This window comes from Lonchura striata, chromosome 3 (assembly GCF_050655825.1).
Source record: "Lonchura striata isolate lonStrDom1 chromosome 3, ASM5065582v1, whole genome shotgun sequence".
Classification (NCBI taxonomy): Eukaryota; Metazoa; Chordata; class Aves; order Passeriformes; family Estrildidae; genus Lonchura; species Lonchura striata.
Genome location: NC_140705.1, coordinates 105684289 through 105701728, shown reverse-complemented (window position 1 = coordinate 105701728; position 17440 = coordinate 105684289). Strand labels below are relative to the sequence as shown.

General features: G+C 40.6%; 1 protein-coding gene across 1 annotated transcript in view; it reads right to left on the bottom strand.

Moving 5' to 3' along the window:
• Nucleotides 1–949: 949 nt before the first annotated feature.
• TGFB2 (transforming growth factor beta 2) overlaps nucleotides 950–17440 on the bottom strand; it is a 60955-nt gene continuing 44464 nt past the window's right edge. The window contains exons 3-7 of the mRNA XM_021546149.4: nucleotides 9076–9208; nucleotides 8847–8957; nucleotides 6969–7143; nucleotides 6253–6406; nucleotides 950–4442 (exon numbers count right to left, since the gene is read on the bottom strand). Coding sequence (XP_021401824.1) covers nucleotides 4284–4442; nucleotides 6253–6406; nucleotides 6969–7143; nucleotides 8847–8957; nucleotides 9076–9208 — 732 coding nt within the window. The 3' untranslated portion in view covers nucleotides 950–4283. The remainder of the gene's footprint in view (nucleotides 4443–6252; nucleotides 6407–6968; nucleotides 7144–8846; nucleotides 8958–9075; nucleotides 9209–17440) is intronic.

Sequence of the window (17440 nt, the reverse complement as noted above, 5' to 3'; positions counted from 1 at the left end):
CCTGTTCTTCACTGACTTCACAAATACAGCAGACAGGGCTGCAAGGTATTTTCACCTCAAGGCAATGTGAGGGCTTCTTTGGGCAAGAATGAGGCTGGCAGATCACATTCATGTCAAAGCACATAGCTGGGTAGCTAAAAATAGACAGAATAAAAATTGGCATCTGGAAAATTTTGAAGGGCTACAGTTTTATGCCTGTATAAACTCACTGAAATCAATTAAGGCTGGAGTGCAACCATGGTGGAATTGCCCCAACAATTGTTTTTAATGCTCATCCCAAGCTACATTCTTAAACATATTAACAGACCACAGAGTCCATTTGTTATAATTTATCACAATAACCCTAAACAATCTGGTACAAACATCTTTCATTCAAGCCAAGAAACGCTATGCACTCCTTAGATGCCAGAGAAGGCACCAGGAAGAGCAGTCCCTGGTCTCCTCATCAGTCCCTGGTCTGGAAGAATTTTCACATATAATTCCATCAACTTTAAAAGCAATTAGTCAATCCTCCCATCAGTTTTATTTATTTGACTAGAGCCTGATAAAGAAAAGCTGCAGTTCCAGGCTCCTTAATTCTTATTTGCTTAGATAATGCAATTGCATATTGCAGAGTGCATGGAAATAGACAACAAACTAGAGAATCCTATTTTATGCCAAAAAACACTTCCATGTGCCACATGGCTGCTCCTGGCAAACTGATATCATGGAGCAGCAGTCTACAGACCAAGACATCCACTACAGTGGCTGAGGGGAGAGCAACCCCCAGAGCAGATATGATCCACCCTCACCCTGGATGGATGTTCTTCACCTCAGCCTGCAGTGGACCACATCAAGGTCACACATGCCAAAATCCCACACCAAATCAGGCTTTGCAGGGATTTAACATTCCAGAGTTGAGGAATTGCCTGTGCCAGAAAAATACTGCCATACGAAAGCAACACCAGCATATAATCGAAATAATTTATTTACCACTAGAGCACCACAAAAACAGACATACAATGTGTTAAAATACAGAGTAATCAATCACCAAAGTACAACACAGCTGTCCTTTATGTTCCTTTTTTTTTTTTTTTTTTTTTTGCCTTTAAACCATGCCAACCACACAGTTGTATTGATGCTAAACGTCAGAAGTGCTGTCCTACCCCCCACCCAGCTAAGTGCTATGATCCCCCCTCGGCCCCACTCAGCCCCTTGGGTCTGATCTTTCCAGATGCTGAACATTTCCCACCAGCTCTCAGGGACTTTGCACAGGCAGTGACAATCACCTCACCAAAATAAAGCCCCATAGCAGAAAGTCCCTGAGCTGTTGCAGACCCATCTGAAGATCACTTGAAGGGTATTTACATAGACCTGAGAGGTGCTAAGGACTCAGGTTACCCCACTCTGCAGAGGGGAATTTCACCCATGCGTTCTGCATGTTGTAGGATCAGGCCTAACACCCTTGGTAATCAAAGGGAAATACATGCCTAATGAACAAGAAAAAATAAATTGTAGGAGCTTTAAAATAGAGAATTTCAAATATTATCAGTGCATTTTGAGGAACACTATAAATTTTTTTAAAAATCAATTTTAGGGCAATGACTTACAGAAATAGTGTTCTATGCTTAGAGAAAAACTCCAAATCCAAATTTTCAGCTGCATCCAGCACACAGTGAGTATAGTTGGACAACTATGCTATCTCCCACCCCACTTTTTCAAAACTGGTTTGAAAGCTGCATTCCTGTATCAGAGAACTGCAAAAATATTTTTAAGTTTTGTCAAATGTGCTCACCCTTGTCTTCTCTCCTGTCCAACAAAAATACAGTTCTCATACTGAACCTGATAAAACTAATTCTGCTGTTATACAGCAAAATCCAGAGTATGTATTACCCTGAGGAGTTTCACTGAGTTCAGTGCATCTTCTCACTGGAGTTAAGTCTGGCTCAAACAAGTGTTAGCAGGACAGATTCTTCACCTGTTCACCTCAGCTCACTAAATCAGAAGTCTAACATACCTTCTCCTTCTGAGGCAGTGGGTGGGATTACATCATTTCTGGGGCTATATTCCCATCTAGACAATGAGCACAGGCTCCACAGAGGTCCTGAGGAACAGCCTGTGCAAGCTACCATGGCACCTCAGTTTTGCACCAGTATTCTGCTGAAACCAAAGAAACTGCACTTCCTAAAACTGGAACTGACAATACCAAGCTCAGAAGTGTCCTCCCAACACTGCTCAGGACAATGACAGAAAATGTCCCTCTCATCCAAGTAGAATGCTTGCACTGCAGGTTTCCAGCTTTGCTCTGCAGAAGCATTCATCACATGAAATTAAATGATTGTGCTTTCTTCAGAATTCTTTTTGTTCTTATTTAGGTAGGGTTTTTTTTTTTTTTAAATGAAGCATGTGATGTGGTTTCTTTTTTTACTCCCTCTACAATATGAAAACAGCAAAACCCTAGGAAGTCCCATGTTCCTTTCTCAGTTTTTCAAAAGAAGCTTTAGCGTGAACTCAATTGAGAAAAAAATTAGTAAACTTGCAAAAATCAAGGGTCTGGTCCTGCCAATCCTTACATATACCCCAACAGCCTAAAGGGCACTGCTGTGCCCCTGCAGAAGTCAAAGGCAAACCTCTGTTACCTGCAGCAGGAGCAGGAGCAGCCCCACAGAGGAGCCGAGTTCCCATGTGCCGGGCAGACGCGTCCGAGCGCGCTCCGCTCCCGCCGCGCGCGGGGCATCGCCACCAGTCGCTCCCTACAGCTCCTGCACAGTGGTGGATGTCATTCTCTGCAAGGGACATCTCTCCACACCTCGCTCCCTGCCCATCTGTTTGAATGTCTACTACAGCCTAAAGAAAATGGGAAAATGGGAAGGCCCAGAAATGCGAACCGCATCGCGACGCAAGCGTTATGAACGGGGACAGCTGGAGGAGGAGGGGAGGAGCAGGGGGGGAGATTGCTTTAATCCATCCTTTTTTATAAAACAGAAAAAAAAATGGAGTCAGGTAGCTTATGTCATAATGATGAACAATATACAAAGCACATGTATAGCAATTATTATAAAACATGTATTTGTAGTGCAAGTCAAAATATAGGGACTCTACTCATACTGGCCAGCTAGAGGGAAACACATGATTCTGAGTGATCAAAAAGAGCCCCAAATTCAAATTCAAAGTCATGAGAGCTGACAGTATTACAGAGTACAAAAATATGGTGAAAATTTACACATTACACATAAAGTACGTAATTTTTTAATAGTTTACAAATAGAGATCTACAGATATGTTTCCAATTAAGCTGGCTTTTACTACCCACCTATTGTAATACTCTAGGTATGGTTACATATACCAAAAGAACAAAAAAAATTCCCATAGCATAGCTATACAGCAACATATTAAGGTCTGAAGATTAGACCAGTACATGTTAAATATTTCACTGGTTTACTAAACTGACATTTTAAATCATTTACAGTAAAAAAAAAATCTTATAGACTTGTCTTTGAGACTGAAACAGAGTGTCCTTTATTAGTAAATTATTCAATATTTAAAACAAGGGTTTGAGACCTTACAAGAAGTCTCTCTAGGCAGCTGGCATGAAAAATAAGGTATTTTAAAGGCAGAGTTTGTCAGTAATGTAATAACTGATTTCTATTTTAATTCAACTAAACTAACCATTAATTTTCTGATTCTTTTGAGCTTGTGTTCCTTTAGGCTTTATATGTATTTCTGGCAGCTTATTTGGTCTCCACTTTGTCCACATTGGCTGGTTTTCATTTTTCCAATGGTGATACAGAAATGTTCATTTGATAGTTTTTACACACAAATAAATAATGCACTGTTAACTCTATAGCTAAGAGGAATGGGTAGGATGCCTATTGCATAACAATACAGAGAGATCAAGTAAGGCACGGGACAGATACAGCAACTCCACTTCATGGGATTTTCCTGTTTTTTTCCTTTCACATAGTAACACTAACAAATTTCTTCCAGTGTTTATTTTTTAAAAGGTTTCTTTTTTTCTTTAACTTTGCTTCTTGTCTATCTCACACTATGTGTAGGTGAAATGTAGGAAAAAGCCTTCAATGTTTTGCTTCAGATGCCAGTTTAAAAAAAAAACAACAAAACAAACTTTCAAACAGTTCAGACTAGTACCGCTTTTTTTTCTTCTTTTTTTTTCTTTTAATACTGATGAACCCGGGTTTTCATTTTTCTTTCTTTCCTTCTCACTTTCTCTTTCTTTTTTTTTTTTTTTCCCTTGGTTATCTTTATTTTTTATAAACACACGTCATGCTGATTCAGGGATATCCTTTAGCTGCACTTGCAAGACTTTACAATCATGTTGGAAAGCTGTTCAATTTTGGGTGTTTTTCCAATGTAGTAGAGGATGGTGAGGGGTTCCAAATCCTGGGACACACAGCACGGAGAGGCTGAAGCTTCTGGATTGATGGTGTTATACAAGCTGAGTACCTAGAAGGAGAAAACCAAAAAAGAGAGATTAAGGCAGCCACCTCTAATGAGCAAAGTGTTTTCTGCATCACTTCCTCCCATAGCACCTGAGAATGCCCACTGAAAAGATATGAAGATACCTGGATTTTAGGGGTGTTTTATGCTTTTCCACTTCAGTTTAGTGATCACAATATGCTCGAATTTCCTAACATTTTGTCCATACAGTCTTAAGCCCCAAAGCAGGTATGTACCTGGAGTCTGCCTCTAGAGTGCTGCCTCTTGAATCAACAGGCACACCCTATTTATGAGTACAGAGGAAATGGAAAGGTTTTTATCTGTTTCTTCAGGTTGCCATTTGCTATTTACAGATTTTGGATTTACAAGTGACCAAAGAGAAGAGAGACCTCTTCAGAGTGCAGGCAATCCTTTTACCCTCTGGCTATGCTAATTAAGTCCATTAATGCCATCCTGCAAGCTTCAGGACTCAAGGTGCAGTTACTCCTGCTAAGAGCCAGATGCATGGAGTAATCACCTATGGATTCCTATGCATGGTTCTCTGCAAGGGAAGTATGTAGGGTTAGCCACTGATGATGCATAGGTGCTCCTGAGGATGCCATTAATGCCTTAGCCAAACACCAAGTGACCTTTTCCTAGAACTTCCACACAACATTTGCAGCTTAGAGAGACAGAAGAGCTGTTCAGGACAGCAACACTAACTACTTTATTAGGCAACTTCTGGCTCCTTGGGCAATTATCCAAACCACGTATTTGTGACCATGACAGTTACTCTTCCTCTTTCCTTTAAAAACAAGTCCAGTTCCAAAATGTGTACACCATTACTCCACACCAGCACAGAAACATACTCACCTTATTTACATCTCTGCCGGCTGACATTGCTAACAGTACAATGCCACAGACAGTGACAGCTACAAAGGGGTCTGTAAGCTCAGGAAGAACATGGTTATCATGGTTTTACCAACCAAAAAGAACTCAAGTTGTCCCTTGGACACAGCAAGTTCTCTCTGCTGGCTGACACTGATCTGTCATTTTAAGGGAGGCTTGAAAAAGGGGAGACATCATCCTTAGTATGGACCCGAGGGTGAAATTCTTACTTTATGACAACTATGATGCAAATGTCTGTCTCTTGCATTTACTGTCTAGACATCCTTAGTGACAGCTGAGAGGAAATTAGCACTTCACAGCAGAATACTACTCATCCTAAGGCAGTTGGCTACAATAACACATCCAATCCCTAAAATAAAAAGTCCCATCTCAGACAACTATCATTTGGTTCTTCACCATCCCATACACAAAGTCCCTTCTTCCCATATAAATCTTGAAGTGTAAGAAAGAATATGTCTTTTGAAGTAAAAGCTGTCAGTATAGCAGATCATAAAAGTAGGTGATGACCAGGTGGTACAACTCAGCCCTTTTGTTACTCTGAAAGTGCCTCCCTCAGTGTCTTTGCTGACTAAACTCATTGTCCCATCTTCCACTCATTTCTATATTGAAAGACCTTTTCCAAGCCACCTCCAAAGGCTACATACTCACAAGAAGTATTTAATGTACTAGCCCAGAGCATAGCATGGTTTGTTATGTGCTCATACCAATGAATGAATTTTCATAAAAGAAAATAAATCTCTGGTCTAGTACATTTCTCCTGTTTCAACACTAGCTTGAGGTCATGTGCAAGTCCCTCTATAGGGCCACATTTAATCATCCTTAGTTACTGAGACTAACTCTGGACAATGGTGCTGATGTCATTCCCAGAAACATAGCTCAACCTGCAGTTGTAAAACAAAAGCTGAAAATTAGCAAATTCATTACTTACTCTGCTGTGCTGAGTATCTGAGCTCCATAAATATGGGCAGGCTCCTGCACAGAAATTAGCATGGTATCCTTTAGGTTCATGAATCCATTTCCAGCCAAGATCCCTCTTGAAGTCAATATAAAGTGGACGCAGGCAGCAATTATCCTGCACATTCCTGGGAAATAAAATACAAACACATCTGTCTGAGATGTGACACAAAGACAACACTGTGAATAAAAATAATCCAGTTGCTTGCTCCCTGAATGATCCTTTACAGGCGGGCAGGTCTGAGTTACAAAAATTCTCAACTAAATCAGATCAATAGTAGCTTATGCTGTAACTGAAATTACAGGTATTACAGGATGCTTGGACATGGCAGGACTTGCTCACACCGACAAAGCTGATGGCTTCCCTGGAGGACTACTCAAGTGTTTTTATCCAGGTCCTACAGAGTAGGTGAACAAAGTGAAGGTGATAATTTGGCTCTAACTGTGGGACTAATACATCTGGGAATCATCCCAGATAGAACTGAGCTTCTGCTCTCTAAGGTCACGACAATCTGCCCCTGTCTCTGTGGGATCGGAGACCACTGGGCAGAGACCTGCTACACAGAGTCTGAGAATGAGGGTCTGCATTCTGTATAAATGCCAACTGCAAAGAAACGTGATAAACAACTGCATGACACCTCCCAGGCTGGTAGGACTGTGTAAGAATACTGGATGTGCAGGCATAGTTACCTAAAACAATAGGCAGCATCTAGAGCACGCTTCTTCCGCCGACTGGGCTGTTGCGACTCAAGTCTGTAGGAGGGTAACAACATTAGCAGAAGATGTGGGGTCTTCCCACTGTATTTTTTCCTATTGGACTTTAAAGCTTTCACATCACCACTGGAATATGTGTAGTCATCAATACCTTCAAAAAATACATTTTGGTGATAAACATTGTGTTGCTTTTTCTTCACAAATTAAATAAACCATCTCTTAAAAAAAAATCTCTCAGAAACTGGGCCATGATGGTGTCAGCTGGGCATTTTTACTGGGGAAGTGGGGGCAAATTTAAACCCAAGATGCCTAAGATACAGTTCTCATGTTAGCTATTGTATTAACCCTCCCACATTCACATCTGTTTAATGGCATTTCAGTACATTTACCAGAAATGTTTAAATGAGTAACAGAGAAGGTAATTTCAGTCACTGCATCTTGCGTGTCTTAGCTTAAAATGCACCAAGCAGTGATTCTCTTGTTGCTTCAGTCAGAACAGTACTCCCAGCTTTTAAGAGTTATGTATCTTTTAAAACCTTTTAACACACTTAAAGATGCTCTGGATACTTCACCTTCATTTCCCACTCTTCTATCCCATTTGTTTCCTCCATCACATTCGCTCCTTTCTGATACTTGTAAATGCCCTGTCTTTCATTGCCACTTTATTTAAATCTGCTAATTTTCCCTAATCAGTTACTCTAGTCTCTTCCTTTTATATGGGCATGGAAAAGACACTGATTCAAGTGTTTCTTCTTGAAATGGCTATCTATGGCCCCACATTCTGTATTCACTTTTAACACTACTGCCTTACTAGCTTCTCATCTGTGGCAATAGCACAGACAAGAGACTCATGGTATTGGCCTTTCACAGGAGTCACGTTATGCCTTTTGTTAGGATCCTTTAGAAAATTAACCTCCCCAACCAAATGTTACCATCTAAACAGAATAAAATACACCATTCTTTTCTTAATATATGCAATTCTAGTGGCCAAGCATCATACTAACCATTTTTTACGTGCACACAATGGCTTTAATCATATGTACAGTACAAGTATTTACTTACAGAAAAAATTCCAATGCAGTGAAACAACACTTAGAAAACCTTAATACTTGACAAGGAATATAGCCAAATACTTGGATCACAAGTGAACCAAATCATGATACAGTTCAATAAATGAGAACTTCAGGAATAGAATTTAGGTTAAAATTGGTTCTAATATAGCTATAGATTCATGTGTGCTGGTGGATGGTAATTGTAGTCCAGTCAATTAAATATAATTTTCTTTGTGAAACGGAAAGTTTAATGGCTTAAAAATACAAGAGAGCTTATACAACCTCAATATATTTACTCTATATCACCTTGCCTGCTGTCAATAAAGAGCACATATATTGTCACTACAGATATTTTTATTTTTTAATGCCCTCTCATTCCAATCTTTTCAACTAAGTCTGACTTATTACAGTATTAGAATGGAGAGCAAAACATTTATTTTGAAAATATTGAGCTATTTTCTCATTACTATCCAATAGTGGATGGCAAACTATGCAAGAGTCTTCACTAAAGCCAAAATTGTATGTATATCCTGTGTAACACAGACTCTTGAGGACACCAAAGCTGTATGCATGGAATGAGACAGGTTTTTCATGCCTTGTGATTTTAGAATTGTTCAGGTGATATAGTTTTACCCTTGAAACTTTAGTAGCATTTCCTACCAGCAGAGAATCACAATTCTCAAATTAGCAAGTTTTCAATCAGCTGAATGCCATTTAGGAGGCAGAAACAGCTTTTTGTTCCCGTCCTCAATTAGTACATACCACAACATTTAAAAAGCTGGATTTTTTTTTCTTTAATTACCTGCAAATCTTGCTTCAAGCTCCTCACTTTTATTTGGGATGATGTAATTATTGGAAGGCACAAATGTACAGCATGGACAATGTAAGCTTATCTTAAATCCAAGATTCCTGTCTGCAAAATATAAAAGAGAGTGGAGTTGGTTTTTACACATGAAATGACTCTGAAATACTCCAGAGTTAATGGAGGAGCAGCTGGGGCAGGAGTGAAGGCAAAGAGCACTTTTTGTCACCTCTGTGATGGAGCCATTCATGTACAGTCTCAGTGACATCAAAAGACAACCATTCTCCTTCAGCTCTTGTTTTAACTACTTTGCTGTCAATATAGCGCTGTCCTGGTGATGATAATTCTTTAGATTTTAAAACCTGCAAGAAACAGCAAATAAGATTGCCTACAGGTTAATATCTGCCTGGTTGATTTTTAAATGGACCAGTAACATTAGAAAATAGCACAAGAAGCAATTACAGTTGAAACCTCTATGCAGCAGATGAAAATTCATGCACATTTTCAGAAAGAATCTTCTAAGGAGAACAATACAAAAACACCCTAATGAAATCAGCTTAGGCTCCCAAGGAAAACACACCATCACATACCTTAGGGAGAGAAATCACACAGAAAGAACTGCCCTGAAAACCTATCCTGTTAATACAAGTGCTGCTGAAGAGATCACAGTAATCATCAAAAGAAGCTATTTTACCTTCTTTAGTACTACTTACACTAGCTAGAGCATAAGATGCCAAAGTCCAGGCTGTACAATGTAGTCTGCACACTGAAGATATTACACTGCTCCTCTTAAAGTAACCTATGGTACTGCCTTATTCGTGCTTTTAGCCTTCCCTCTGATTTCAGGTACTAATCATACACTAAACAGATGGCCATGCACAGATTTGTGACAACAAATGAGGCTGCTTCCATCCAAACTTTGATACAGGCTGTATTTGTATTTTTGTCAAATATTTCGGCCAAGCTTCTACTGACCAAGCAGTAAAAATTACATGAATAAAAGGAACCCAGGCCCTGCATGACCAGATTTTCAAGTGTCCACAGTCCTCCTCATTCCAGGCAAACAATTCGGTGAGTGCCTTCCCATATACAAGCATGGCCTGCTATTATTTATCCCATCTCTAGGACAAAAACAATTGGACTTCTGGCTGCTAACAGGTTTCTGGATTTCTGATTGTTACTCTGTTGATAGGTTTGTGATGCAGGGAGCTGGAATGACATGCAACATTAAGTCAACTCCAATCAAGATATCACACGATAACATCATTTTGTAACTTTTGGCATGCCAGCCATGCGACTTCATATTTTGGTTTGGGTTTTTCCTTTCTTTAAGCACTCAAGTCCATATCCAAATAAGTAACTGACAACGTCTCATTGTTTCCTCCTATTTTCTCAGCCCAGAACAACCTGACATCTAGCAAGCACTGCTGTAATAAAATCATGGTGAAAGCCCATAATACATGTAAAGAAAAATATTTCAAAAGAGGTGTGAAACTATGTCATCACGATAAAATCAGGCTTTTCATAATTAAACAGGCTTGAAAAGCTCCAATTCTGTCCAGCATGTGGAGTCAGCATGTAGAGTCTCCCTGTTTATTGCAAGGCAGTGCTGGATCTCTCATAGGCCAACACTGTGGCTCCTACAATAACATTTGTCTTACGAAAAGAACAGCAACATGACAAGCTCTTTGTCTTCTTTCTGACCAACACATTTAGCAAAAAGCCATGAGAAGATGTTGGTTCAAGTCCAGAAGATTACTAAGGGCCCTTGGTAGGCAATGCCGAGCTCCCCAGTAGAAACTAAGGGCACTCCAACAGTGAACATTGGGACTCCTTTTTATGAGGTAACCTTCAAACAAAGTGTCTGAGCAACTGTTTACAGAGAGTCTGGCAGCAGCAAGGGGACTACCACTGCTCAGAAGTGCCAGAGGGATGAGAGAATCAGTAATCAATGCTGGGAAAGTCCCAGAGAAGTACAAATATAACTTTGCCTTCCCTTTGGTCTTTATCAGGTCAAGTGTTTCTGAGGATGTAATGCAGCTGTCATTCTGCAAGGATGTGTTTGGGCTGGGGGGTGGGGGGTGTGAGGCAAATGGGACACAAGAACTTGGCTCATTTCTCTTCCTTTCTGCACAGTCATATCTTTCCAAAGACTCCAGAAACTGCATACCTCAGTTTTGGCAGTGATGTAAGAACTAAAAGTAAGTAATGTGCCAAAAGCAATCTCCTGATGTTAACTATAATTGGTCTTAGACATATTCTGAAGACACGGCTCTGCCTTGGCATCAAAAATAAATGTATTTATTCCAGTCTTTATCCCAATTGCGACCAAAAGACAGAGTCAAGGGCTGTCAGTGTACCTGGAATAAAAGGCATTTGTAAAAGTACAAGAAATCATAACTGAATGTACCCGATAGTCTAAGGAAAATCCATCCCCATTGTTGAGCTGAATGACAAGAAAATGTTTTTGAGCTGTATGGCACTGTGGGACAGGATGATACCATGGATTAAAAGAGCTGGATATTATCCATCCTATGGTACCTACAATGTCTCAGAGTAAAGTTTCTCTCCATGTTGTTTATGCAGCATGTTCAGGAAGAAAATTATAAAGAATGAGATACAAAGCCACAAACTAAGTATGAGATAATTTCCACAACTGACATCATGGTTAAACAGGCACTGGCAGTTCTTAAGCAAAAGGCTGTTAAGTGACAAGGGTGTTACACTTAGTGAAATTAACTTCAATCTCCTCTTGGGTTAAGTATCTTTATAGTGTTAGGGTGATCTATGATCTTAACAACCTGAGTACTTGTAAGCAAGAATGATCTTCTAGCCTCACCATTTCAATTTTCCCTTCTTTTTCTTTTACATTGTTCAAAGGGTGGAAAGCTAATGGAAGATAAAATCCTAGACTGGATCCTCAGAATCCATTTTCTCCCACAGATTAATCTGATTAAGTTTCTTTTCCTACACTGCTTTTTACTTCCATCTACACTGAAGCAATTGAACTGTATATGGGGGTAAACAATGGGGCCTTTTTGTAGAAATCTCTCAGAAATTTTTACAGCTACAATATATTCTTCAAATGAGTCTTCCAGGAATCACTACATGAAATAAGCATTTTAGGTTCTCTCGGCCATTTCCCCACTTTGGTTTGCTTCTTTTTACTTTGCCCTATATTTCTGGTTTTAACCATCCCCATCAGCAACACACCTTTTCCTTCCAATACACCCTCAAGCCTATATCCTCAATGAAAAACTTTTCTTTCACCATTTCCAATCCTTTCTTCCTACTAGATCAACTAATTTAGTTTCAAAAAAGAATAAAAGCCTTTTCTGTGCCTTGCAGCTTTTGTGCTTGAAAGCTTGTTTACTTCTTCCAACTACACTGATTGGTCTTAGAAGAGATATTACCTTCACCTATAAACATTGCCTCGCCTTACCTATAAACACCACTTCACCTTCATGCTTAGCCCATCACAACCACATCAAACACCCTTATCAGAACTGCTGCTGCACAGCTTGTACCTGCAGGAGCTAAACGAAAGCCTTTGTGCAAAAGTTTTCAGCGCACTCAAAGTATTAACAGAAGGCAAGGGGAAAATTCACAGAAGAAGAAAGTCAACTGAGTTAAACTTCCCCTTTAATCCTTTCTTACTTCCTTCTGGCACCTTACCCAAACTCTCCCTCTTAAAAGAGGTAGAAAGAGTTTGGACTGACTACAAGCCATGATGTGGAAGACAAAGGTTTTCCGGTGGGGGAATCCTGTGCATCACCCACTGCGTGCAGACACAGATCCCAGCATTTGCATGAGCAGGAGACAGAGTTTCCACACAGGCAGCCCCACCTCCCTCGCTGCGGAGGGACACAGCCCAACACCCACGGGTACAAGCGTGGTGATGCCCCATGGATATGGACATGGGGATGTCTGCCCAGGGGTATGGGCACGGGGATGTCTGCCCAGGGATATCTGCTCACTTGGGCTTGCTTCCACTGCCTGCAATGTACACATACAATCACAGGCTCCAGGGATGAGCTGAACTGGAAGAAGTGTTACCAAAAGGTGATCCACCAGACTTCTAGACCAGCATAGAGTAATTTTCACTCAGTAGTAATGCCCTAAATTCTAAGAACAATTTCACGTTTTTCTACCCCGTTTTTTGTATGCAATTCCTCCCTTTCTCAGGAAAACCATAAACTAAAACACTTCTTAATCTTCTCTTCACCAGTGTCTTGCACACTGCCTTCAACCTACCTTTTGTACGCCCATTGCTAACCTACCTCTCCATACACCCTTTTTTCAATTCTGAGGCTTCTTGAAAACACCTGGTGAAAACATCATCTTACAAATACCTATGAGGAGTTTCTAGATATGACATACGTGCAGCTACTGCCAGCAGATCAAGGTGAAACAAACACATTAATAAATGAATAATGCAGTTAATTGCAGGAAATGGCTCATGAAGAAGCAGATGCAAACAAAGCATTGCTCTTTTTTGTACAGCTCCATATGTTTAGGAAGCCCAGCCGGGGATCTTGGTGATGACAGCACTCACATGCCACCCTCGTAAGGCCTGCCAGATTTCTGGTTTTTTACAAATCCTGTTGAAATCTACTCTTCATTCTGCTCTGTCTTCTCTGGGAGAACCTCTGCTTGGCTGGCAGGGACTTTGCTCCTCTTCATCCATTAGAGGAGGCTGACCCATGATGTTATCTTGAAAGCATATCCCAAATCACTATGACCAGGGCATTCAGCAATGAAAAATTTTAGTTTTGTCATAAACTGGCTTCAGAAGAATGAGGAGTTTCCAGAAAGCACTGATTTGTAAATTACTTCTGACACTTGCTATCCTTATTTTTCAGACTAACTGGAAAGCATTAACAGACACAAAAATTTAAGTATCAAGTAGCTGAAATCTTTGTTCAAATACTGGAGGATGAAACTGTTTATTTATAGGCACACATATTTATACCCTCAAGAAACTATCGCACAGTTCTGAGTATAAAAGTAAGGATAAGGATTATCTTAGTCTGTAGTTTATAAACTGTAAAGTACACTGAGAACACGACATAATTCATGATAACAAACAAAGCAGAATGCTTGCAAAATTAGCAGAAATGTGACTTCTTTAAAGAATGGGGCATATCAGAAGTTGACATGAGCAGAGCAGCAGCACTCTGTGTCAGTGTAATTAAACTGGTTCAAAAACAAACTCAAGAAAACTACTAAGCCCACGACTGTTAAAACAAACATAATTATTTTGCTCAAAGTTTCCTTTGCCTACTCCCCCGCTCATATATTTATGCAGCTAAAGCAGGGGATAACTGAATCAACACATTAGTGTATGTATTCTAGACAATAACCACTGACAGCAGACGCCAGAACAGCCAGTCTTCGTGACTCATTACAGAGCTAAAAGGAAAAAATTTGACATGAAGATACACTGGTTCTTTCAAATAACTACAGCCCCAGAACAGCAACTTGTTTAGTTCATTTCAGATTTGGTATTCTGCCCAATAACGACTTCTCGGCTTCTATTGTCACCACAATCAGATGCAGAAGAATGGGAAAAATTACAATTAAGTATAATTTACAGTGGAGTAGTTTTGGCTAATAAATTCACCACCTCCTCAGCAAGCAAACAAACAAAAAAATGAATGTGGTTCACCAGTGATGATACACAGGCTGATGCATCAATGACATACATCTGCTGCAGCCAAGAAAACCAAGAGCATTTTATGGCTGGATTTGAGAATTATGGTTACCAACTCTTCGGAAGTATTTCTGGTGACTTACAGTTTCTTAAAACAAGTTGATGAACTTTCCAAACATAGTAATAAGATCATATGGCCACTTAAAAATATCTATCCTATTTCCTGCATTGCCTTGGAACTTGAAATGGTCACTGCTATCAGCCAGTGTGGGTTCTGCAGTCACTGAACAGCAGTAAATATGGCATTATCTTGTGAAAACCTGCTATTAATCTGCCTTTCCTCTCCATTCATTCTGGACTGTCTGATCTCCTCCCTCCAGATGCTGCTGGCCCCCTGATAACTTCCTTCCTTCCCTTCCCTTCTCTGTCATTTCAGACTCCTGTGATGTTCTTGTGTACTACAACATCTTGGCAGGCTCACTACTCTTTCTCTTACTTATCAGTCATTATCTATGATTTCCATTGGAACTTCACAGCCCTTTTAAAAATAATGGAAATAACCTGACATGTGCTTGGAAGCTTAAAGTAACTAAGCCCAAACAATGAGATCCAGTGGTAAATGAGGTGCTTTATGCTGGTCAACATGAGAGCAAAGATAAGTTCAGCTATGCACACCATGGCTGAAAACCGCTATTTAGGATGACCTTTCCTGAACTAGAAGAAACTGCAGGAGACTCCAGCCTAACTCTTTACACTGGAATGACCAGATTCCCAAGGTCTGCATACACAGCTGCTGGGAGTTTCCAAATTCTTACATACTATTCACCCTACTGAAAGATTCACTCACTGCCTGGTTCCAGATTTCAAAGGTCTCCTCGGACAGCTCTCAGGGACTTCAGCCAGCTCTTTCTGAAACTTACAGTTAACAAATGGCCATGCTAATTATCAATCCTTTCTCATTCCCTGGTTTAATCTGAGGCCTTTGATCCTATTTTGGACACAAGGAAAAGAAAATCTTTGATTCTGCTGCAAACCTCTCCAGTTTATTACTCATTATATGTGAAAACATATGGTGCAAAGTGCAAAGCTTCCATATAGTACCTTTTGCCAGATAATTGGGAATCTACTGGCTATCAAAATCTTAGCTGCTTCTAAGCACGAGAGAGCAGCTTTTTTAAAAAAATCTCAGTGTGAGTTTTTAAGCTCTTCTTGTAGCCACTCCTGCAAAGGAGTAATTCAGACTCTGCCTTCAGTGCAATGGAGTTAAAAGGGCTTTATGGTTCCCCTGCTTATCAATGAAGTCTTTCCATTACTTGCAATGGTCTCCGAATCAGGCTCAAACTGAGAGCAGAATCTTTAGAGACTACTATATGAGATGCAGAGCTCCTGCCAAAATACAAAGAAAGGTACGGAGCACTTGCCAAAGTTTGTAAAAAACCCATAGGTCTCTGATCCATCTGCTCAGAACTTGCCAGACACGTTCTTCATGCAAACTTGCAAATAAAAAGAACATATTGCACACATAACCCAACCACTTTTATATCTGGATGGGCTACAGCTGCAGAAGGATTCTCTTACAGTGCTGGCTGATGCTCACTTAAAGGTAAAAGAAGGTGAAGTGTGAGGCAGGCAAAGAGATGAGCACTTAAGCAGGTCAGAAAGGAAGTCAAGTGTGCATGGAATCGCTGTGACTGACTTGCTGCATCACCCTGCGGTGAGGGGATGAGCTCTGGGAAGAGAATGGATCCCAGGAAGGGGTTTCCTCACCATTTGTTCCCCAGGCAGGGCCTTCCCCCTGATACTGAAGATCAATGTGCAGTGCAACTTGGGGACACATCCCTGAGGCCATCCAGCCTGATTTATGTTTCGGCAGGCAGGAAGACTCTGCATTGTTTAAGCAATAAACAAGAACGGAGGGTCTGGGGTCGTTCTCCTGCAAGATTTTGAAATATTGAGGGCAATTTCCTGCCATTTGGGAGATTTTAAGATAGCTCCAAAGAAAGATTTTACATAAAATGAAGCAAAACAAAAAAATCCTGTAAACTTATCTAGCCTTTAGCTTTAACTTGCCAAAGGCACATTATGTTTTATTAAAGTATCAAGAAAGAGGAGCCAAAGTCAACAGAAACAGAGTGGGTTCTCCTGTCTTCTAGCCAAATCTCCCAGATCCTGCAGGGTACTCCTGTGTTCATCTCCCCTTTATGCACAGGTCTCCTAAGCCCTTTTCTCTTCCTTGGTCCTGTCCCTCACAGTCATATCTCATCTTCATGTGCATTTTACTACAACATTTTGGCATGCAGCTGTCTTGGCTAAATGAGTATTTGGACACAGTAGTTTCTCCAAGATCTTGTCTTCTTCCACAAATCCCTCCTCTTTTTTCCCTTCCTCTTGCCTGTCTCACAGCTCTCCTTAGAATTTTCTCCTCCCACCACCAACAGGTTTCCACCCAAACCACTCCCATCCTCCTCCATTTTCTCCCATCACCTATTCTCCTTCACATAGGCATCTGTCCAACAAAACTTCACATTGTTTCCTACACCTCCCCTGAACAGGAACACCACCTTTCAACAGACTCTCTAGCACATGGCCAACCTGATGTTCCTTAGCCCAGTGACTACCACGCCAAGCTGCTTGGTTCAAACTTGCTCGTGCCCCAGCGTCCTGTAGGCTTGGCTACCCCAACAAATGCTAGCCCAAAGAGCAAGGACCTAAACCTAGTTTTGTTTTCAGACCCATGGCCTGCATTCCCACGTCTCCAGTAACGTTCAGGCACCACAAATGGCAACACAGCCATCTGTGGCCTGCATTTCTACACATGGCAGTGTCCAGCTGGGAAGTACACACTGGCCATTGCCAGGAGCTGATGGAAATATGATATATTCCTTCAAGTTGTCTTCAGTAACTGCTCTATTCCTGGCAAGAGGCAGGTGCATCCGAGATA